General features: G+C 51.2%; 1 protein-coding gene across 4 annotated transcripts in view; it reads left to right on the forward strand.

Annotated features, from left to right (window-relative positions):
- Nucleotides 1-24305, forward strand: part of PBX1 (PBX homeobox 1) — a 234477-nt gene that overhangs the window by 182221 nt on the left and 27951 nt on the right. For all 4 annotated transcript variants that reach the window (XM_019747345.2, XM_019747347.2, XM_074322423.1 and 1 more), the window contains 4 exons: nucleotides 7022-7266; nucleotides 11974-12164; nucleotides 16622-16757; nucleotides 21141-21300. In XM_019747345.2, the coding sequence (XP_019602904.1) occupies nucleotides 7022-7266; nucleotides 11974-12164; nucleotides 16622-16757; nucleotides 21141-21300 (732 nt within the window). The remainder of the gene's footprint in view (nucleotides 1-7021; nucleotides 7267-11973; nucleotides 12165-16621; nucleotides 16758-21140; nucleotides 21301-24305) is intronic.

Raw genomic sequence — 24305 nt, forward strand, 5'->3', positions numbered from 1 at the left:
AATTATGGTGTGGTTGATATTATCGACTGTTGGATGATGAGGAGACGGAACGTAAGGTCACGCAGGGGGGTCTTGACCTCAGTTCTGACCCACGACTGTTCCTTTGTGCCAAGCCGTGGAGCTAGTAGGAGAACCCTGGGCCCGAACTTACATTTGGGGGGGTGGGTACTAAAATATGGCAGGAGAGGAAGTCTCTTGTAAACTACCTGTGGCAGGGAAGGGTGCAGTGCTCTGGGTGCCTACCTGAGACTGAGCCAATGGTTTTCATCTCAGGGCAAGAGGGTATTGAGGGGTGACTCTTGCTTTCTCCATGGTCACTTCCTGTAGAAACTAGTATATTCAAGAAGCTTCCCTCTCCAGGGGACGCACAGGCAACTACCAACCTGTAGCTCCACGTTTCTCCTGCTTTTTATGGACAGCTTGGCAGGAAACCAGGACTTGCATCGTGGGTTACCAGGTGTGGTCCAGACCTCACACCCATTGCCCTGGTCCTCCCACCTCTGGGCATGGCGGGCTGGCCAAAGTCAGGGAAGTCACACCTCCTGCCACCTTCCACAGCCCTGCCTCGGGCACAGGGGTTCCAGCAGGGCGAGTTTGAGTTATCAAGGCACAGAGCCCGCCACCCCTGCAGCCGCCTGCCCGGTCCATGAGCCTCATCTCTACCAGCTGGTCCACGGAGGCCCAGTGTGCCAAGCAGGAGATGTGCCACAGGATGCGTGCCTGAGCATCTCCTGAGACGGAGAAAATTCACAGGAGCAGAGACGCTGAAACCCAGCCCAGAAAAATGGGTGACAGGAAAAGTCGGTGTGATTCTGTGTAGAAAACCCAAAGACATAAACCCCAAACCCCACTGAGACATCGCACAGAGCCCACACAGTGCAGCTGCTGGCTACCCATCAGCCCCGGGCAGGACCACATTGTATGTGAAGACCCCGCCCCGCGCCCGGCACCAGAGGAAGGAGCCAACACATGGTTTTGGGATGAAATGCTTGAACTTCAAAACTTGCTGTTGACTCATTGAAGCCTGCAGGCCCCCAGCTCGGTCTACCTATGTCACAAAACCAGAAGTGAGTGGAAAGGGCTGAAAGACACATCCTCATGGCTGAACCCCTGGCTGCCCTAGACCTGTGGGTCCCTTAGAGTCCCTGAGCTTCCAGGGAGCTGAGAGACAGCACTGGGCATCCAAGGCTGGTTTTCAAGGGAGATTCCATGAACTTGGACTTCAACTCTGGCAAGGCTGCCCCAGGCCAACTGCAGCCCAAAGGTCTCCACCAGGAGCTGGAAGGTCTCAGCTCAGGGTAACTGGTTTCCCCAGGCCCACCAGAAGCTCGGACTGCTAGCTGTTGGAAGTGTGGGTTTGTAAACTTCAGGAAATGGAATTATTAATCATTCCCATTTGATTGATGGGCAAACTTGTTGAAAAACCACATACAAAAGAGCTTTTCCATCCAACAAATGAGGGGGTTGAGAGTTAGGGGTGAAGGACATCAGCACACACTGCCCTAAGCTTCACGTGCTAAAGGTAAGACTGAAATGTCCCACCTTTAGTGTACGAATTATGTCATAGTTGTTTCTTAGCGTGAGGTGACAAGTCTCTGGTTTGTGATGTAATTGTGCTCGTGGGCAATAAAAGGCTCTGGAGGAAGGAAAAGAGAGGGTGCCCGCTGGGACATTTCAGTGCCGCCTCCTACTCTGCCTACTCCCCACGTCCGCCACCGGCCTCAGGGCAGTTGGTGTCCAGTGTGAGAGGCCCTGGGGGAGCATCAGCTGTGGGCGTCCCAGCGCCCACCTCACTCCTGCACCTTGTAGGTCCTCGCTCAGTAATGTGTTTAGTGACCCCAGCTCCTCAGGGGGCTCCTTTGGATTCGGAGGAATCTCAAGAAATGAAGATCTCAGTAAGAACCCCTTCCCTACCTCACTTCTGGTTGTCATGTTCTCCCTGGGCATGGCCTGTGCCTCAGGACCGTGTGTGAGTGTGTGTGTGTGTGCATTCGCACACACAGAGAATTGATTCCACACCCACTGCACTGCCATTTGTGAGAGAGCCAGAAATCCTTGACTGTAGTCGAGGATGAAGTGTCTAAGAGTTGAAATCTAGAGGCCGGTCTTGGCTGTGTCCATGTGCGTTGCGTTTGCAATCTTCAGTTACCTGCTGTGTGTGTTGGGAATATGACTTGACCTTTTATAAGGTGATGCAACTCAGTGTGTGCAAGTACTTTATGAACAAGTCACGGGGGTAACGGGTATTTCAGGAGGCAAGGACCTTGCTCTACACGTGTCTAAAAAGGCAAGGACACCATATTTCTGCCCCAGACTTACCTGTCCAATGTGCTGACCGACCGGGGCATGGCTGTGAGGCCGGGAGAGTTCCACCTCCCAACACTTCTCCTGGTCGCGTGTCCGGAAGACTAACTCTGGGACAGTGGGACACCCTGCGTGGAGGTAAAGCTTTGTGCCTTCGTGTCCAGCAAACACTGGCCAGACGATGTAAGGGCACCCACGCCGGAGGCCCCCTCATGCCGTTTCCAGAACACCTGTGTGTTAGCTGGCTATCGGTGGGATATCTCTGTCATCTCCAGATGACAGCTCCGTTTTGGGTCCCTGGACTGCTGTCCACATCTGAAGACCACCGTCTCTGTAGGGCTGCCCACTCCCCACCACCTGCCCCACCTGTGGGAGTGAATCCCTGCAGGGCCTCCCGGCTCACCCGTCCTCCGTGAAGAAACAGTGCCCTCTAGTGGCCTTGTCAGGAGCTGCTCCGGAGCCCTGTCTGCTCTGGCAAGGACAAAACCGCCCGCACCAGCCCTCCTGCCAAGGACTTTGAATGTGCCTTCAGGTTTGGTGTGTTTTTCTCCTTGTGTAAAGAAAAAGAAAGAAAGAACAGCGAGAGCTCAGCTGTGAGAGCAGCTCACTCCCTGCTGTGACAGGCCCCTTATCGTGGGAGATTTACCAAAGAATGAACCCCAGGGCCAGTGATGGCAGCACACTGGATGTGACATCATCTGCTTCTCAAGGTCATGTGACGATTTCTGTAGAATCACCCCGCTGCCTTGACTTGTCTCTTACGTGTGGGGGTAGACTTGCGAAGAGGAAGCGTCTCCCCTAAGAATTACTCCCAAATGTGTTAAATCTCTTGTCGGGAGCCCCTCTGTGGGGAGCAAATCCACTGCCCTTAATGACGCTTTTGGTGGCGGGAGTGCGGTGTGTGAGGGGACTTGGTCTTCACAGCCCGCTTCAGTAGCAGCCGTTGGGCTGGGGGCATGAAGGTGCTGGGTGGGGGCAGGGTGCCCGTCAGGGACGGGGGAGTCCTGATCCTATGTGGCTGCTGCATTCGGTGAGAGCTCCGTGGGTGGAAATTGGATCTGGGAGGATGAGCTTTAACCTCTCTGGTGTCCTGGCGAAAGGCTCAGCTGAGTGCTGCGTGGTGCCACAGATAAGAAGGAGCTTTTAAACAGTCACTTGGTCTCCTAGTCACGAGTGCTGGCTTCGAGCAATAAATAGATGGCATCGGACCTGCTTAGACATGTCACCCTTTCCATTTACTTATTTCATGTTGGTGGGATTTTCCTTGACCTGCCCCGCTGCACAGTCCCCGTAGCAGAGGCCCGCGCCCATCTGTACAGCGGTGCACAAATGTGTGTCCGTCTGTGTCTGCTCACACACACGTGCACAGCCCAAGGCCATCAGAACTGAAGCTTCTGTGTGAAAGAGGGGAAGGTGGAGGTTTCTCCTGTTCCTATATGTGCAATTTCTTTTCTTGGTTCAGGCACATACCCTGACATTTATTTTCATAATCATCTGAGCAACCAGCATTTATGGTGTGGGGTGTTGTGTTTTATCATTCCAATTTCTAGTGGTTCACATATAGAAATCAGTTATATTAACTTTTAGTGGGTCCTAATTTCTTTTTACAAAGTATTTGCTCAGAGGAGCCATAAAATGATAAAACCTAAGGAAGTGGTAACAATCTTACCGTGGGGTTGGTTTCCTCCAGCTAAATGCACCCGTCGTACCCGAGGGTAAAAAGAGTCAGTGTCAGATGAGGGTTTTCCATGCTGTGACGCCCTCTGAAACCTGCATGACAGGCAGGGCTCACAGGGCATCCTGGCAGCGTTCTTTTCCAGCCTTAGAAATTTCTCTCCTTCTTGTATTTAAAACCAGTTCAATGTCGAAACAAAGAACAATATTAATGGATAGTTTGTGCTTCCCGTTGATTGTTTCAAAGAAGAAGTGGAGTGTGGCAGGGGTGAAGCCGAGACTGCTGGGGGACGGCACGTTCTCGGGGTAGATACTAGGCATGTGGCAGGGTGGTCATCGCCTGCCCAGGGTGCCCCCCCACCCCACCCCCCGCCGAGGAACTGGGACCAGCACTTCGGTCACTGGATGGCTGTCGCTTTGCCCCTCTCACTGCTCCGGTCACTGACTGAGTTTGGAAGCGGGATAAGCTCCGGGAGGGAGCAAGGCAGACTGTGCTGTCTGAGCATCGGGCCGTCCCCTCGGGGAGGCAGTGCACGGCCTGCCCAGGTAATGCCGTCGAGGTGACATTGCTCCCGTTGTTGAGACCAGAAGTTACTGTGAGATCATTCAGTGTCGGGCCACCGGCAGGAGGGCCTGGCTGTGAGTAAGTAGCCTGTAGGACCCGTGTGGCAGCCTCACCCCTGACTGCAGGGCTTCCGGCCTCCGCGCCTTTGGGACCCGCTGGTCCTCGCAGCCTCGCTGGCTCTGTCCCTAGAGTTTGCTGCCTCTTCTGGAGGATCCTGGGTGTGAGCGTCAGGAGGGGAGATTGGAGACTAGGGTTCTGCCCCATTTTTTAAATTTTTTTTAATGACCAAGCTAAAGTGGGACAATTAAGAATGGCTCAGAGGTGGTTCTTTTTTTTTTAATGGCCCATAAATATTTCTGTTGATATAGTAATTACAATTCACTGAATAAAATGCAGCAGAGAAACAGTCACAAACTCCACACAGTAATGCTCTCACCTGGAAGAATCCACCGGCTGAGGGTGCTAACGGGCTGGGTGGTCCCCACTCTCTCCCCCAGGCGTGGGTGTCCAGGAAATGGTGACAGCACCCATTACCTTCTTAAGGAAAACTGTGGTAGTGGTGATGTGTTCTTCAGGGTGCTTTGGAGATTTGAGTAAATACATTCACGCAACAGAATCACATGACTCAGTCGTTATTATTCAAAGGTCAGCCAAAGGGGCCATTTCCTACGTGGTCTCCTGAGCCTCCCAAAGGAGGATTTCCTTGGGAAAAGTCCACAAAATAAGCCTCATGACCCTCTCACCTGTGCCATCCCCTGTAACACAGTGCCTTTATTTTAGTGCCGCAGAGCGTTAGAAATGCAGAGGTGACAGCGGCCTGGGCAGTAAGGTGCACGGGGCTCGGGTGCAGGGGTGACCCCCTCCGTCCCCGCTGACCGTCTTCCCCACAGGCTCCTTTCCCCTCCACCCTGTATGGCTTCACCAAGGAGCACGTTTCTACCCCGTGGCTTTTATCCTCTGCTCCCGGCCGCGTGGCTTCACTTTCCACCGGACTCTCTCGTGTCACACGAGTCCATGCTGTAGAGTTGGGGTTTCCTTTCAGCAGCTTTCACGGTCGCCTCTCATCTCCTGGTAGAAGCCAGGAGCGTGTGGGCACCGCCAGCTGTTCTGCTGGGCTCCTCTGTGATGCAACGCCCTGGGCATCGGCAAGTCCCCTCACATTGAGTTCATGTCACCTTCCTTGTCACAACCTCAGGGGGCCGCCTTCCTACACATGACCCGGCACCCGCCCCAGGGGGCTCCTCAGATGTGCCCCACCCTGAAACAGCTCTTGACTGTCACTGCTCAGAGCCCCTCTCGCCACTGACCCACGGGGACCCTCCCTTCCCATCCCCAAAGTGTGAGGGGACACGGGACCCCATCTGGCCCTTTACTACGTCCCTCTTCTTCTCCACGACGCAGTTGTTGTTTTTTTTCAATTTTTTTCAATTGGAAATTCTTTTCAAGTTGCCTTCCTACAAAGACTTGGCTGCTGACAACTAAACCGAGTTTAGATGAGTGATTTATTTTATGGCAGGTTCTCTGATGGTAGTGAAAAGAGACTGCCTCGCTCCTCAGCTGATTTGCTAAATCGCTTGGTCTCTTTCAGCCCCGATGCCCCACCCCTAATGGTCCTGGGAGTTTAATAAAAAGCGGAGCCGTCCCCCCAGGGCGCTGGCTTCTCTGAGCCCCCACACAGCTTGGGAAAGGGCCTTGCCCTGGTTGCCAACGGGACAGAGTCCTCACCAACTAGAATGGCTTGCTCTCCACGTTCCCACTCCACGGCCAGCCCATCTGCACTCTCTGCTGGCCTAGTGAAATGGTCTTAGGATTTCACCCCAAATTAAGTGGACTTACCTGGTTTAGGTTATTTTGGAAATGACAGTGTAGGCTGGTAACTATTGCAAAGTCAGAGTATAAAACCACAAACTCACAGAAATCTAAAGTTACATTTGGAGAAGGAAATGCTTTTCCTTGAGTTCAAATTTGGCAGTTTGGGGATGAAAGCTAAAATTAGATTCTGATATAATTAATCTTGGGTACTTTTGGACTTCCTTTTATTGTGGTGAAATATACGTGACAGAGTTTACTATTTTAGCTGTTTAAGCGTGCAGTTCAGTGGCATTAAGTATATTCACATGGTTGTGCAGACGTCATCACTCTGTCAGGGACTTTTCATGTCCCCGGAGGAACCCGTGTCCCCATTGAACACTGCGTCCCCTCCCCAGCCCCTGGCTCCGCTCCTCTGCATCCTGCCTCCGTGAGTGGGACAATTCTAGGGGCCGTGTGGAAGGGAGTCTAATTCATTTTGGGAAAAAAGCAAATCTCTCCCCACAACCCCCCTCCCTCCTCTCTTTGCAGCCCCTCACCCATTCCTCAGGTGCCACGTTGACAATAATTTGGTGACTTTTCAGCCAGAAGACACGACTGATTGTTTTAGTTTTAACTTTGTGGACGGGTCACTATTCACAACCCCCCCTCCCGCTTGTCTCCTTGCAGTTTTGAGCATCCGGGGGGCCCAGGAAGAGGAGCCCACTGACCCCCAGTTGATGCGCCTGGACAACATGCTGCTGGCGGAGGGCGTGGCCGGGCCCGAGAAGGGTGGCGGCTCGGCGGCGGCAGCGGCGGCAGCAGCCGCGTCCGGAGGGGCAGGTTCAGACAACTCGGTGGAGCATTCCGACTACAGAGCCAAACTGTCCCAGATCCGGCAGATCTATCACACGGAGCTGGAGAAGTACGAGCAGGTAAGCGCGGCCTCTGGCCCTTTCGGGAAGGATGGAGGAAGCAGGGCTGGGGGCTCGCACACACTGGGCGGCCATCCCGGCACTGGCTCTGCATGTCCAGCATTTCCGCCTCATGCAGAGCCACTCAGGGAGCTGGGGCCCACTCTCCCATGGCGTCTACTGTGAAACACCCAGGCAAACCAGACACAGCAGCGTTAAAGCATGTTTCAGTTATATGTGGCGATGTCAGGTGGCGTGGATCGTCCATAGGAGGGAGACGCAGTACTGGGACCCCGGCTTACCTGCCCGAGGCGAGCAGCCAGCGCCGGTCAGGGCGACAGAGGCCATGAGCAGTCACCATCCGACCCGCCGGGACGTCGGTGGTTCCCTGGTCCTTGTTTGCTCCGTATTTGGGAGGATTCCTCATCTTCCTGGGGCTCCTGGAATCCTGTGGGAGAGGACACAAGGCTAGAACTTGGCCGTGAAGTCCCCAGCTCTACCCAGATGCAGTCAATGGAGAGTCACACACATTGTCCTATTTATGGAACGTGATGTGCAATGTGGTACGAACCTCCCTCTAGGAAATGAGGAGAGGGTCCCAGGACCCTTGGAGTCAGGCAGAGGTGGATTCCAGGCCGACACTCCGCTGAGGGTCTGTGGGGCCCAGGGTTCCACACCTGCTGCGCTGAGAGCAGGGGGTTTATGGCAAAAGCTGCAGTTTGGGGTCAAGGATGTCACGGCTGTTCATAAATGTAAGGTGTTCTAATTATAAGAGAGCTCCTCTCTACTTGAGACCCTGGCCTTCTCCCTACACACACACACACACACACACACACACACACACACCCCAATATGGCTTCCTCAGGCGAATATGAACAATACTCCTTTTTAAGGAATGTCTTAATATCAGCCTTCCTGCCATCATTTAGTTGATAAATATGTTTGTTGTCACCTCTTTGGATGCAAGTTCTACAGTTGACTTACTTTCATTGAATTGTTAGGTTTCTGGCTTCCTTTTTTAAGAGTCACGAAAGACGAGGGGAAAAGTAAATGGTCGTAGACGCTCCACATCCACTTATGACTCTAGACAGAAGGCAAATGCAAACTTAATAGAAAATTTAAATTTTAAAATAGAAATAGGCAGTTTAAAATTTAAAGTGAAGAAAGTTTCATTATTGTATTCCTATCTACCTTTGAAATGGATTTCTACAAGGTCCCCTCTTTCACAAGAGAAAAAAAAAATTGCCGTGAAGCGTGAAGTCAGTCATGCTGAAATCCAGCCATCAGACCGGCGTGGGGAGGGCTCGTGGGAAGGAACGCGAAAGCAGTCCAGGCCCGTGTTAGAACCTGCGTGTCATCGCCCTCACCTTGGGAAAGAGCAGACGTTCTTGCCATAGTGTTGGCTCATGTAGACATTTCCCCAGAGCCCAGGAGCTGCTGAGATCAGAGGGCTGGCTGACCCACGAGAGGGTCCCCCGCCTGGCCCATCATCTTGGAGTCCAGAGTCTGCCCTAAGCTAAGGGATAACTTGGGAAGAGGGACAGGGACATCTGCAGGGGTCCCCAGGTGGCCGCTTGGGTTCTTCCCCCTTCACTTCGCCACTGAGCCTGGTCTCTGGCATAACCATCTGTGTAAGCTTGTCATCCAGGATGACTCACGCCAAAGTCCAGGGGCACAAGAAGAGCCCAGAGTGTGGCTTCCCCACTAAGCCCCTAAGTGGAATGGATGTGAGTCTGGAAGGTGTTGAAACCCGGCTTTATTCTCAGGTTGCCAGCAACATAGAAGGACCCCCTTGTCACCCCTTCATCCCCATCCAAAGCGAGGGGAGCACTTTTGCCCACATAATTGTACTTGTTCCTCCTGGCATTTGGCCGCGCTCCCAGGACGGCTACTCTCACCATCTCTATGTCCATAAAGGTGAGGAAATGCAGGTGAAGCGACAAGGTGATGTGTCCGGGTCACACCTCCAGTGTGGGATCCAGTGTGCCCTGGAATCCAGTGTTTGACACTTAGCCCCCAGGCTCCTATGGGAACGAGGCCCGACTCCACTTAATACGGACAGAGCGCACCCTTCTGTACACACTGAGGTGACCGGCGTGTCCGCTGTTACTTCCGAGGACCAGATCGCTGGTGCCTGAGCGAGACTGGTGATAAAGATGTGTCCTTCAGAAGCGTCCATGGATAGCTACCTATTCTAAATAATACAGGTGTTGGAAGCTGGGAACGTCAGGAAAAACGCCATCATTCCAGAGCAGGTGACGTCAGTGTGGCAGTCAGTAGCAGTCTATATGGATTATTCTCGAAAAGCACTACAAAACCGTTTCCTATTTATGTGGGCATTTTCTGGGTGAGAAATGAGCACGCTTAACGCCCTCTGGGTGCTCGATCATTTATTAATATTAGTTGTATTGTTAATTATAGTAAATAGCAGTTGTAGGGAAATCAGGCCATTAACCTTCTAGCTAGTATGTCTGAGAGATCTATCTTCTTCATTTTCCTGTAACCATTCCTTGCGGGAGCTTGTTTTTTAAAGCTAGGAAACCTCAGTAAAGGAAAAATGTCACTCTGCATTTTCGGAGTATCCAGATGAAATGATGAAACTGACCATGTCTTAGTAGCGTTCGTTGTTTCGGTCTGTTTTGTCTTCAGTGTGGTGGTGGTAGGTAACCAGCCGATCCATTAGCTCTCCAGTAATGAGCTGTCATAGCCCTCCTCACCCCACCGCTCCCCAAAAAACCCAAAAAACAAAAACTACCTGAACCAGCCCTGGCTTCACCCCGAGGTTATTAAATAAAGAAGGCTTCTAGAGACTTCGATTAGAAAGAAAGGAAGGAGATTGTTTTTGTCGTTCCTCGGGGCTGGGTGCCTGGGGCTGGGAAAGAACTTTTCAGCAGATGACACTGGTAGCTCAGGAGATAAGAGCTGTCGCATCCCACGAGATGGAACCGTAATGGCGGAAACCTGAATGTTGGCGCAAGTGCTGTTTGAAAAGGGTGCCCGTGGAGCTTTGCCGGCTTCCTCAGCTTTTGCAAATAATGCCGCGGGCATTTCCGGGGCTGTTCTTCCACTGCGCTGGGCTCGGTGCCCCAAATCCTAGTTCCATCCGTGGGTGACGTTGGCACCACATCCCCTGGAAAGATTAAGGGAAGAAGTCGAGTGCAGGGTGTAAGTAAGCGGAAGCTCTCGGCCTCCCACGAGGCTTTCCAAAGGCCTTTGCCTTCGTTTGCTGCTCCCAGGAGTGGCTTCGCGCTGGAACCTGCGACCTGTCCTTTCAGAAGCGCCTCCACTGTCTGGGGGCTGCTGGAGCCGGGCTATGGGGAGGGACCGTCTTCATGACAGTCTACAGCTGCCCCCTCTGTCACAGAAGCCTCCAGTCTGTGAGGGCTCCATTTATTAACGGCCGTGACTCCAGCCCCTCACGTTACCAATGGAGGCCGCCCAGCCTCTGAAGGGCCGAGTGTGGGCCTCTAAGGTCCTGCAGAAATCTGGGTCATGACGATCCACCCCTCCGAGGTGGGCTGGGAGCGCCCGTGCGCTGTGCGCTGTGCCCCAGCAGCTGGTCTGCAGCTGCCTTGCCCCACCTGAGCGGTGGGTGAAGGGACCGCTCTGTCTGTTTAGGGCAGAGCCCAGAGGCCCCGATGGGAAGCCCTGGATAACATCAGATAGTGCAGGGATTTTTATCCACCAGAATAAAATGTATTATTATTGGCCCAGCACCGTGCTTCCCAGCGGGGAGCCTGCGCCCTTGTCGGCACTTCCATCTGGCCCCTCCCCCGTAGGCCCCTCCAGGCTACTCAGAGGGCACTGGGACAGGCCGAGCCCCTGGCCTGGGGCAGCAGCTGCTCGGGGCCAGCCTCGCGGCCACCTCTCGCTGTGTGGCTTTGGAAAGGGCCCTCATGTCTCTGGACCACAGCCTTCCCAACAGTCACGGAAGGCAGTGGGAAAAGGGTCTCCCTCCTGCAGCTGGTGGCACGTCAGTCCCCAGCCTAAGGGGGGTCCTTTCTACTGGGAAGGCCCCCGACTCCTCTGAGGGCTGTGCTCCTGCTTTCTCTGGGCCTCTGTGGACGGGGTCCCTGTATTACGGGTGTCGTGGATTCAGAAGGCCAGTGTGGGAGGGGCTTCTTCCAGTCCACGTGGAAGGAGGCACGGATTGCCTAGACAGCTCCTAATTCCCTCCTGGCTGCTTACTCATCCCCACACTGAGTGTTCGGAGGTGCTGGCTGTGTCCCAGGTAACGGACCAAGTAGGGAGTCCATGCCTCACATGACCCCAAACTCTCTCTAGCTGTGAGCACTGGGGTCAAGGGCTGTGAGGTGTGTTTTATACTAGAATTCATGTCCTTGTATTTCACAGTAATAAAATCATGAAACAAAATGATTAAGAATTAAAAAAAAAATGATTAAGAATTTCTCCCCTTAAAAAAACCCTACCTTGTGTTCAAAGGTTAGAGTCTGGTGGGCTGACAGGGATTCCCAGGCACTGATCCTATGCCTCTGACTTGACAAAATTTTACGAGCAAGCCTGGTTTCCCTTCTCTGCACAGTGGCAGGCACAGCCTTCCATGCAGACGTGACACGCGCTGTGTCTGGTACCCCCACGCGCGGCAGCCAGGACCCCCACGCAGGTGCTGGGGCCCCTATGCTACAGCTGGCACCCCCAGGCCCCGCGGCACCCCACGCACTGCTGCCGGGACGCCCACGCCCGGTGCTCACTGCCCTGCCCTTCCAGGCCTGCAACGAGTTCACCACCCACGTCATGAACCTGCTGCGCGAGCAGAGCCGGACCAGGCCCATCTCCCCAAAGGAGATCGAGCGCATGGTCAGCATCATCCACCGCAAGTTCAGCTCCATCCAGATGCAGCTGAAGCAGAGCACGTGCGAGGCTGTCATGATCCTGCGGTCCCGCTTCCTGGATGCGCGGTGAGTCTCCTGGGGCCCCCCGTCCTCGGGGAACCGCTGGCCCAGGGCTGGAGTTCGCGGCCGGTCCCTCCTCTCCAGGCTGTGTCCACCCTGTTAAACGCCCAGCCGGTGGTGGCCGCGGAAGGTTCCCAGGTCAGGATAAGAGGGCTGCGAGGCTGGACATGCTTCTGGTTCTCAGGAGCGGCAGGAAAACGTGGGATTAGGGGGTGTGGGGAGTGAGTTTCATCACTAGAGACCAGGGTGACTTAGCTACAGCGATGAAAACGGCAGGGCTCTTGGGGTTCCCCCTTTACAGGTACGTGTTGTGACTGGGGGCACACGGCAATGACACACTTTCTCCAGTCTGAGAGCTGGGATCTTCTCCACACTATTTGCGGCTGAGTGAGCACTCAGCTCAATTCCACAGACATTTCAGGTGGGGCACACGTGTCACACTCTAGGCTATGTTCTAGGCGTGCAGAGATGGATGGACATGGTCCCCGGGGCACAGAGGGGCACGGTGCTGGCTGATGGGGCCAAACCTTTACTCAGGGTTTGATGTTTGCTGTCTGGCACTGCCGCTCGTGACTTTACCGTGAGTTCAAGGAGTGCGGTGGCTATGGATAGAAAGGTCCCTTAAGGCAGAAACTGAGACCAGAGGACAAGCCACCACTTCTTGGCCCCCGGACTCTGGAGACCAAAGGATTTATGCAAATCCCATTGATTTCTTTGGCTTCCGTTATCCAGCCTGTAAGAGGGTACCTTTTCTGCGCTAGAAGAATATTTTGATAATTGATCTAACAGATATCGTTCAGCCTGTGGGTACCCTTTGTGATCCAGAGTTCATCTTAAATTAGCCGTCTGCTATAAAGGCAGATTTCATCCTTCATTATTTCAATTTCTGAAAATAACCCCAACCTACGATTTTTATTATGAAAACCTCAGATGTGTTGGGCTAATGTACCATTTCACGATCGTAGTTGTGTCCCTTTTAATCAAAGATTGGCTTCTCTTATGGAATGTCTTCACGCCTGGAATCATGTGTTTTTCAGCCGTCTTACATCACTTGTGCCAGTATTTTTCTCTCTGTTCACAATTGTGTCTTTAGAGTCCACAGACCTCTTTAAAACCCGCTGGCATCTCCTACACTCCCTTTTATCCAGTCCGTTTGGGTCACATGGGACCTGAAATGAGAATGCCCCCTAACAGCGTGTCTCTGGGCCAGTCGAACCCCAGAGTCCGTCAAGAGAAAGAGAAAATGAAGGTAGCTTTCCCCAGCTGGCAAGGGGTGAAGTAGGACCCCTGTGCGTCTCCCTCACCCTGGCCTGCTGCCAGCCGGACTTCTTTAAAGCAGGCGGTGCCACATGGCGTGAGGTGCAAGGGACTGGTGGCCTCTGTCTGGGCCCCTCCCTGTGTGCAGCCGCTGCCATCCCCATGGAAACTGCCCTCGTTAAAATGCTGGAGTTGGTATTTATGTTGGCAGATACTGAAAAAAGGAAAAGTTGGGCCCAGACTACATTCTGTCCGAGGAAGAAGTCGGGGAGAAGGGGGGGAGCAGGGCCGGTGTCCACAGGATTCCTCCCAGCGTGAGTTCTTCTGAGTCCACTGCAAGGTCAGACCCTAAAGGACTCAGAGCTAAGCGGGCGTTGTGCTCGGGTCCTTTCACTCCCACCAGCCGTGCTCAAGTTGGCTCCAGAGGGACAATCTCTCCCAGAGCAGGGCTCTTCCTGCTTTGGACACTGTCTTGTATGTGGCTATATGCCTTTAAATTTTACTTAATTAAAGTAAAACAAAAATAAATAGCATTTTAAATTTCGCCCTCCAGTTATACCAGCCACAGTCCCACCGCCCAGTAGCCATTCGTGGCCGGTGGCTTGTGTGCCGGCAGCAGAGATGCAGAGCATTTGCCCCCCTGCAGAAAGTGCCGTTGGACAGCGCTCGCCAGACCGTTAGAGGACAGACAGTGGCTTCCTAAACCCATTTCAAAAATAGCAGTGACAGTAAGGAGGGGACAAAAGGGACGGACGGCTTTGGGAGAATAGAACTGGCAGGACTTGCTCCGTCTGCTGAAGCTGAGGCAGCAGGACGAGCTGGGAAGGACTCAGCGTCGTGCACGTGCTGGGAGCTCAGGTGTAGGAATGAATGAACGAATGAACGAATGAATTAGCAAATGCGATGAACCATCGCTGTGGTGATGCCATTCTATAACGTGGGTAACAGAAAATATGGAGCTGCTTTGAGTGAAAGGTGGGTTGCGTTAGGGAGCCAGTTTGTGGACGGAGCCCGGGCTGTGCCTTGCGTGGTGTCCCTAGGAGAGGCTTAGGGCGGGGACGTTTGGGCGTTAGCAGCGTATGTCCACGGTAACCACACTGCCCAGCCTCCATCACTCTGATTCCAAAGGTTTCGTCCCTAAAATGCGACATTTATCCAGTAACCAACTTCCACATTTCTTAAATTCACAACCTAAATCGTTGGCACTCCATGCTTTTGATTGGCGTGAAATCTCAAATGTTAGCTCACCGAGCCGGTAACACTTCAAGCCAAAGCAAAGAAACCAGGCGCCTGAGCACGAATAACGTTATCTTCAGAAGTGTGCTGTTTTCACAAGGTTTCTTGAAGCTGAAAAATCCTGGTCCCGGGATTTCACAGGCCCTAGACTGAGACCGCCTCGGAAAGAGGTGTCAGCGGGGCCATCAGGGGCCATGAGCCGACTCAGGGACCACTGCACAGCAGAAGGAAGAGGACGAGAGAGCCAGGGCAGCTGTCGCCTCCCCTCACCGCCCCCTGTCCCACAGGCTGCCTTTGAGCTCAGCTGGAAGAGTCCCCACAAATACCCTGTGATGCTAATGCAAACCACCTCGCATGCGCTCTCCCGATTCGGGGAGCTTTCAGGGGCCGGGGCCCCAGGCCCCAAACCACTGTCTTTAGGCGAAGAAGAAGCCAGAGGTCATGTACAGCGAGGCTGCAGACCTGCCTGAGCCACTGGCTCTTTCCCTCCTGCAAGAGCTTGTAACACACGCCGACTTTTTAGTTGGGCTTTAAATCCGGTCTGCCCGACTTCTGATGCTGGGTGACCCAGAAACGCAGCATGATTTGGGAGAGTGACGTGGTCTTGGCGTGATCTGGACAGATGTGGTTCACACCTGTGGGCAGATGGTGTTCATCGGTAAAATCAGGCACTTTATTGTGCTAATTAATCCAAGTGGGACCCGGAAAATACAATATTAGCTGAATTTCCTGTCTAGCAAGGTGATCAGTGCTTTCTGTTGGCTAAATCGGGAAATTCTGGGCCCTGGCATAACCAGGGATGTCTGGAAGTCTTTTCCACAAGGAACAGCTTTGGATAAAAGCAAGAAACAGAAACGTGCTAATAGAGCTGGTGTAAAGGAGGACCCAGCCGAGGGGGTGGGGGGCCTCCGGCACCTCCTGAGCTGGTCCCCACACAACTCCCCACTCCCCACTGGCTTTCTCCAGGACAAGGCAGTAAAGGGTTCTCGCTTCGCATTAGTTCAATTAGCACTTTTTTAAAAGGCAGAAAATGGCCTTTTTTCAAAAAGCGGTCTTCCTTCCCGCTCCCTGTATATTAGAGGTGTCTGCGGGCTGCTGGTTTGCTCCTCAGCAGCTGTTCTCACTTAGGAAACGTCGCTTGTCTCCTTTGGAGGGAGGGCAACAGTCAGGGGTCATTTCAGCCTGTCCCAGGCCTTCTTCCCAGATGCCTTTTAAACGTGCACGCACATGGGGAGAGAATACAGAGGAAACGGCAACTTCTGTTTGACTCAGGGCTGCGGAGGCCCTAGGCGTGATTGCCAGGAGGCAGAGTGTGCAGAAGGAGGCTGGCTTTGCCTCAGGCAGGCCTGAGTCCTATCTTGGCTCCGTAACACACCAGCAGCATCACCATGGGACTCAGCTCTTCCGCTGAGAAGTGGGAGTGACCGTTCCTACCTCACTAGTTGTGAAAAGTGAGTCACTTGCATTGATTGCTCTGAGGGTTGAGGCCCAAGGCCTGGCACCTGGCAGGAGGGAGCCCCATCCCCACTCTGTCCAGGGAATGTCCTAGCGTGGTCTGTGCACAGGTGCGTGCTCGGGGCTTGCCCCATGTCGCCTCGCTTCTCCCTTCCTCTCGCTCCCGAGGTCCCTGTGACCCTCTTCCCTTTTAGCTGGAGAGGCCGAGGCTCAGACACACACCTCAGCTCACCCGGCTGACATCCAGTTGGTCTAGGATGCAAGAGGGCTTGAGTTTTGAAACTTCACGCTCGTGATGTAGGAATTCTCGTGACCCTTCTGTGCACAGCTCAGCATTTAACAGATGCTTTTGGTGATGGTTTTGGCATCCAGTCCCTTTGCTCAAATCTCCTCTGATCTACTTTTTGCTTAAAAAAAGGTGTCTCCCCCCAGAAGTGGGTCCTCTTCTCGCCCTTTTGATGTGGATTTGGTGTGAACCTGACTTTGTCGTCGTGTTTGTTTCCTTTCTCATGCAGGCGGAAGAGACGGAATTTCAACAAGCAAGCGACGGAAATCCTGAATGAATATTTCTATTCCCATCTCAGCAACCCTTACCCCAGTGAGGAAGCCAAAGAGGAGTTAGCCAAGAAATGCGGCATCACCGTGTCCCAGGTGAGGGCCCCAAGGTCAGCCTGCGGCCGGCCGGGGTGGAGCCGCATGGCAGGGACTGGAGGTTTGCTGCCTTGTGGGTTCCATCCGCTAGAGCCCTAAGGTGGCAAGTAAGCATGTGATGTGTACAGATAGGAGAGCTTCCGGGTAAGCACCGGGGCAGCTGGACCGGGGCCAGCAGAAGCGGGAGTGCAGCGTCGTGCAGACCCCAGGTGGGCTCCTCTCCCTGAGGCCCCCTGCTTTCAGTGGGGAGGGTTCTCACCGGCATTCGGGAAGCTATCTGCACTTCTCGTGTTTCCTCAAGCACGCTCAGTTCCTTAGCTCCCTTTTGGTTTGCCCAGCCCAGGAACTTTACAAGTCAGGGGATGGAACTTGTGAATGAAAGGGACTCAAATGCCTTCTCTTAATGCGCTCCTGCTCCCTGATGGAGTGTAGGAATTTTAACGTGTCACTACAATTGCATTGGCATCTTGCCCAAAATGTCACCGAGTGCCCCCTCCCCCCAAAGAGTAATACACGTAGCAGGTGCCTGTTGACACAGAAAGATGCGTGATATAAAAACTGTGTAGAGCTGAGCCTTCAGCACGGATACGAAGTAGAACAGTGGGCGATGGTATATGTGTGTGCACTTTGTCTCCCCAGACGGTCCGTCCACACTTCTTAGACTGAGCCCCGAATACCACCACCGGTCTCCAGTTGAGACCAGGAGAGATAGTTCTGAAATCGCTCACAGAAAGTTTTTCTCAGGATTGTATCACATACAAGAGAACCAAATGTACTGATATTTCCATAAAAGGGGGGAGTAGGGGAGATGAGTCCTACTCCAGTGAGAAATTTCATGTAACCTTTACACCAGCGACGTAGATGCTGTTTTGTACGAGCTGAGTGTCTACACTTGCTGCAGTTGAAGCCTGGCTTCTATGTGTCCCTGCAGGGTGCCGAGCCCAACACCCTGCACTTAGCCGAGGAGAATCAGCCCTAGTCAGAGTCCAGACTCCAAGAGGGTATTGTTGGAGAGATTGCGGGTCTCCCCAACAAGCTCTGGGTGGGTTTGCAGCAGGCTTAGAAACACCCTTCCAGAAAGATGAGGTAGAAAGGACAGACTCCTTTGCAACTCAGACCTTCCTTAGGTGCTGGGACTCAGCCAAAGATTATGTGCAGTCTCGACAATCCTGGGAAAGCTGACCGTCAGGACAAACTCAGGTGGCCTAGTTTTGTCTGCGTATCTGAGGAGTCTTCTCCCAATCTAGACTCTGTGTCCGTGAGAAAAGAGACTTGATGTGTTTCTGATGTTTGCTGCGTGTTGGAGAAGTGGCTCCAGGTGGGACCATGGCACTGACTCGGGCAGTGAGTGTCAGACATGCACTCTTCTGTGTTGCCTGAACTCACGTTCTGGGATTCGGAATTCCAGGTCCCTCCTGAAGATACTGTGTTTCCCCGAAAATCAGACCTAACTGGAAAATAACCCCTGGCATGATTTTTCAGGAGGACATCCCTTGGACACAAGCCCTAATGCGTCTTTTGGAGCAAAAATTAATAGAAGACCTGGTCTTATTTTCAGGGAAACACGGTAGAATAAGTTCTTCAGGAGAGAGTCTGTATTGTATGTTGGTGGAAGGTGCAGTCCGGGCCTGTCCCAGCAACCTTCACTTCCTTCATTGTGGAAACTCTAGGTGCAAATAGTTTGTCCAGGAAAATGACTATTTACATACTGGGCCACCTTTTCCTTTCCTCCGCCCACCCCAAGGCCATGCCAGTCTTCCTTCCCCATCACACCACTCCCACCATTGCCAAGCAGGTCTCACGGGAGACAATACGATATGATGTCATGGAAAGGGCACTTGGCTGGGAGCGTGCTTAGGCCATGAGTCAGCTGTGAGATTTCTTGTTGGGTCTTAGTTGCCCCATCTAGCACCAGGCATGGTTCTTTGGACCACGTGATTTAACCTCCATCTGGTTCCCAAACTAGGGGATGCCCTTTGAACTGTCTGCCTCCTTTTTTCCTTCCACCCTTCATCTGTCTGTCCCCTTCTCGCTCCCTCCTTCCCTCCCTTCGCCCTTCCTTTCTCTGTCTCTGTCTCTGTCTCTTTCTTTCTTTCATCACCCGTCCATCTTGAAACTCTTATACCTGGGCTTCCCTGGTACTGTTCTTCCTGTAGTTGCCTCTGTCCTCTTGGGCCCGTCCTACTCAGTCTTCTTAGACGATCTACTGCCTCTGCCGGCCCTAAAATAGTCTTTCTTTCACCCTCATCTCTTCATGCCCCAACCTATGGCTCTTAACCATTTTGTTAAAGTCACAGATTCTTTTGAAATCTACTTACTCTTGAGTCTCCTCATGATCCAAAACCAAGCTACGCTCATGCACCAAAGTCCAGGTGAAATCCACCTGTGGACCGTCCTCTCGTTGCCTCCTCCACACCAGTGCTGCTGGGAGGACAGCACCAGCTCGTTAGGTGTGTGGACTCATCGGTGCGCCCCAGTCCTGAATCACGGTGATGGGGGAGGGGGAAACAGGAGGCTGGGAACCTATTTGAACAAGCTTTTACTGTCCCCTAGACTTTGCCGTAGCCCTGGCCCCGGGTTCTTCAAACATAACATGTTCAAAATGTGATTGTACCTGTTTCAGACTGTGTCATCGGCGTGTCCCTGTTGCCTCGCACACAGCAGACCCTTAGGGTCCATGGGGCTGGACAGAGTTCATGAACCAGAACACAAGTTCTGTGCGTTGTCCTGGCGTGTGATGCCATCAGGTGGACCACACAGGAGCTGACGTGACCTGGGGTCTCCCCTCTCAGCTCTGCTCTTCTCATTGAGATGGGCGGCGTCCCCACAGGCCCCTCCTCACCCGCTTCCTTCTCTTTCGACCTCTCCTGTTGCTGATTTAATTAGCCCCCAGGCATTTTCTTTCTGCCTCCAACGTGCCCCACACTACCTTCATCTTTGCCCCCCTTTCTTCAGAAAAATCTGAAGTTCCCTCAGAAAACTCTCCCTGCCTCTTTTCCTCTCTCTGTTCCACTTAGAAGTCAAAAAGCAACCACAATTACGATTGATGCACATGAATAGTGAAAAGTTATATCAATAAAAACATGAGTTTGGGGGTAAAATTAGATGCACAGTGGTCTTGAACGGACCCACAGGCCCTTCGTCTTCTGGATGAACTCTTATTTTCCTGTCGGCACCAGCATGCACAATAATTAGTGAAGCATTTGCTTAAAGAATTTTTTCTCTCGTTCACTAATATTGCAATGGTATGGTTTGAGTTTTACAACAAAAACGTGGCATTTCCACTGCAGTATTCACAGCGTAGGACTATGAGGGTTAGCTTATAAGATTGTTCCATTTGGCTAATGTATTTAAAAATAAGTGTAGTTTTGCAAGAATTTTCTTGGTCTGCCATTTTCAGGGTACATAAAAATTATGTGTGGGCTGTGGTACATGAGCTGTCAGCCTCCCCTTCCCTCACCAAAGTCGTGGTTTGTTTTGTAATTACAGAAAAAACACCACATTTTCGTATGAAATCACATCTGGATTATGTGGCATAAAACTTTCCTTCTTAAGGCAGAATTAGGGGAGTAAAGCTTGAATGTCACTGTGTCTCCTCTTATCTGGCACAGGTCTCGATGCAAAGGGAACTGGGGATCAGAATCAAGGCAGGACAGCTGCTGTGAGCCTCATGAAGGAAATAGATTAACAAATGAACGTAAATTAGGTTTATTTTACTTACCAGGGCAAGCCTGGAATTCAAAGGGATACTCAGCGGTGCGCTTCCGTTTTTCCTCATGTCGGTAACAGCAGGCTTTGCCCACACTAGGAAATCTCGCGGATGGAAGTATGTGGATGCTGAAGCCTTTAGTACAGTGCAGCCAAGAATCTAGTCCATATGAAAGTATGTAACCCGTAAACACTTGAATATATTCCATCGATGAAACCACCCATGTGTTGATATTACCTTATAAGGGTGTTTAAAGGTCCATGTATTTTTGTCGCCCAGAGTCAGCGTTAGCTGTGATAAGACAAAGAAAATTCTTGCAAAACTACACTTATTTTTTCAAATGCCTGTTTTTTTAGAGTCATATGCTTGAGAGGTAAGCAAATTCAAAATGCTTGCCGTATACTGAAAGGGTCCTGGTTTCAATGAGAAATCCTCCATTGGGAAGTTTGTGTCGCCGAGGTTTTGCTGACTTGTGTTGCACTGAGCGAGAGGATGTCTGGTTATACAGTCACTCCTCTGGAAGCTCTCACTTCAGACCTTTGCCTGTGTGAATTCTGGGAAATCAGGCATAGGATGAGGCGACCCAGCTGTTCAACCCCTCGTTCGCCCTTTTCTGCTGCGCTGTTTGTGAAGGATGAAACGTAACTCTCTCATTCTCTCTTCAACCGCTCTAGGTATCAAACTGGTTTGGAAATAAGCGAATCCGGTACAAGAAGAACATAGGTAAATTCCAAGAGGAAGCCAATATTTACGCGGCCAAAACGGCTGTCACCGCTACCAATGTGTCAGCCCATGGAAGCCAAGCTAACTCGCCCTCAACTCCCAACTCAGCTGGTTAGTTTTTCCTTCGATTTGGGGGGAGTGTGCTCCGATTTTATACTTGTTTCTCCTGCATCGGGGTTTTTCTTTCATGCTTTAGGTTTCTGATTGGTTGGTTTCTGTATTTGACTCTCCTCTGGGTTGTTGACGGCCCTGTGGGTTTTTCCTTTCATTTCCAAAAAGCTGTGATACTGTTTATGAGATGGGCTGGCCTACAGGTATGCGCTGATGTGTCTAGTTAAGGTACCGTGGTTGGTTTGGATGACAAGACCTCTGAATTCTCCTTTCAGAGATGCCAGTGAGGAAGCTAGAGCTGATACTTCGCCGTGGTCCCCGGGGTCCGAGCATTTAATCTGTTTCCTATCCAGTTTTCACCCTTGTGTATTTTGCTGTTCCCATCACATAATGTCTGAGTCACCTACTAGCATGCATTCTATGCGTGAATATTCATTCTTCTAGCAAGTGTCTCATGAGAATGTTCTGGTCTGCAAAGCCAGACTGGGATTATTTCTATACATTGTTTATATGTTATTCTTGACTGTTTTATTTTGTGGGTTTTCTTTATGTAAACCACAAAGGAAATTGCTAGTCATTAATTCAGATTATTCAGACTCCAGTTTTTATGTTATAATATCAGTCATGTACTATGCTATTGGTTTTTTGCATTGTATCACTAATTTCAGAGTTTAGGCTAACGAAACATACTTTTGGGTGTGCCTTATATCAATAGTTCTGAATTTTTCACTTGTGAAAACAACATAGTAATGCATAAAATATAACTTTAGTGTTTGCATGCTATGATGACATGCTGGTAGTTTTTTAAAAGGGAAAAACGAGAAATACTTCCTCATTAAATAAGTTTGGTCTCAGATGCTGACATTTTTCCCCACAATGAGCAGATGCATTAGTTTGCACTGGGGAAGGGGGGGGGGTGCACGTCTATGAGAATGGGTGCCTCTAATTTTAAAGGGTCACACATTTAAGTATGTTAGATCATAATATGATTTAAAAAATTGAATTTCCAACATGGTAGGGGGTATGTGGTGGCTTTGACCCCAAAGCTTGTTTGTTCACTAAAATCAGTTTTCATTGTAGTGGGGTTTGTTGGACATACATAAGACTCCATGCTCACGTCTCCCGAGAGCTTCTAGATGTACAAATACTCATCGTTACGCTGCGGTTCTCCAGGCCGGGGCGCTACCATTGAGAGAGGCCCATTGAGAGAGGCTTTTAAACATGGCTGTGGGAAGACAGCAGTAGTCAACCCGCTTTTATTTTTCCCAGCACGCCAGGTTGGGGAATTATGAAGAGCATATGTGCCGTCTGCGGGTTGTCTCTCTGTGTGTGTGTGTGTGTGTGTGTGTGTGTGTGTGTGTGTGTCTTTCCTTCTTTGCCCATCGTGGTATGATTGACAATGCACTGAGGCTAACAGGTTCAAGAACCAGAGTTTCCTTCATCCCCAGCTGGTCCATTATTAAGCACTTCAGTCCCAGCAACACTAGTTGAATCGCACTGCGAGGCAGACATTTTCCCTCGTCTCTTTGGAAGAAGTACAGTTTTGTCAACATTAGCAAAAACACACGCAACTCTGCTGCAAAGGTTATCATAATGCAAAACAGATATCAAATGACTTTTTTCTGTCCCTCATGTGTCTGCATCGCAGATGGCTTCGCGTGATTTATGGCGAGTCCTTCGACAGGCCCTGAGGACTCCCTGTGTTACTGCATCCGTAACTTTTTCTTCTTTCCGAAAGCACTTAGAAGGAGAAAAGCAAGCATGTGAACCCCCTATCTGCACTTAAGAATTATGTCGGGTCTCTTGGAATGTCACTCTGTGATCACCGTTTTCAAAGGAATTTTTCTGGTGACTTCAGCTTCACGTGACGACGTTGAGCCCCAAGTAAATCATTATGGAAAATGTGAGCGAAGCCTTCCCGTTGCGATTGAGGTGTTGGAAACAATACTCAGAGGATCCCCTCTGTAGGGCTTTCTCTACATGGGGACAAAAGAAACCCCTGTTATGTATGGTCCACGGCATGGAGCTGTGACAGATAAATGTTTCATCAGGAAAACTGACAAATGGGCCCTGCTGTATTTCCTGTTGCTCTTAACGCGACCCAAATCACTGCGCAGACAAAGGGAGAACCCTAAAGCGTGCACACTCCTCACGTAGGGGGTTTCTAATATCGTGTCAGCTGTTCGATAATTCGAAAGGATAAATGATCGTGAACATGGGCAGCATGTTTTAAATAAAAGGTTAATACACGAAAAGACATTGTAGCTGAGCTTGAAGTCTAGAGTTCTGGAAGCTGGGGACATTTTATGTCCTAAAGGTCAGCACAGGGTTTTCTGGGTTTTTGTTTTTTGTTTCCAGAAGCTTTTACCAACTACAAATATTCATTTACACTCCAAGGAAGATCCTCTGCAAGTAAATATTCTTCCCTCTAGAGGCTTCTGTATGAACAGCAGTACTTCAGTACCTTTGTTTAGGCCACTTCTAAACATTCCTGTTTGTTGCCATGTGCCGGGCCCCCGATCTCCTTAAGCATAATTCATAAAAACCACTCAGAACTGGACCTGGGAGAATTAGGAAGCATTTCGAGGTACTTGGCAAACACCGTGTTTTACACCAGTGGGTTAAGCAAAGTGGACGGAGCAGAGAGGAAGCCAAGAAGGAAGACATGGAAATTCAGTTTTGAAAAACAAAGTAAAACTGGGGGCCAATGGAAGCAATAGTTATAACCCTGGGTCCACAGTTCTTCTGATGTGACCCTGAGGGGTATATTCTCAATTTCCTATTTAGGGTGAGATTATAAAAGCAAGAATTAAGATCTCAGAAAAATGGAACCTGTTGGGAAGGTTGGAGAATATTTTAATGTCCAAGAAGAACGTAATTGGCTGTGTGTCACAGAAGTTGGCCGTGACATAGCATCTCTGTTAGTTTCTTATCAGGATCTTTGATTGGCTAAGCAGCCCTGTGCTTCCTGGGGGTCAGCACCCCCAGATTTTAATTATTTTGCT

The sequence above is a fragment of the Rhinolophus sinicus genome, linkage group LG17, assembly GCF_036562045.2.
Source record: "Rhinolophus sinicus isolate RSC01 linkage group LG17, ASM3656204v1, whole genome shotgun sequence".
NCBI lineage: Eukaryota > Metazoa > Chordata > Mammalia > Chiroptera > Rhinolophidae > Rhinolophus > Rhinolophus sinicus.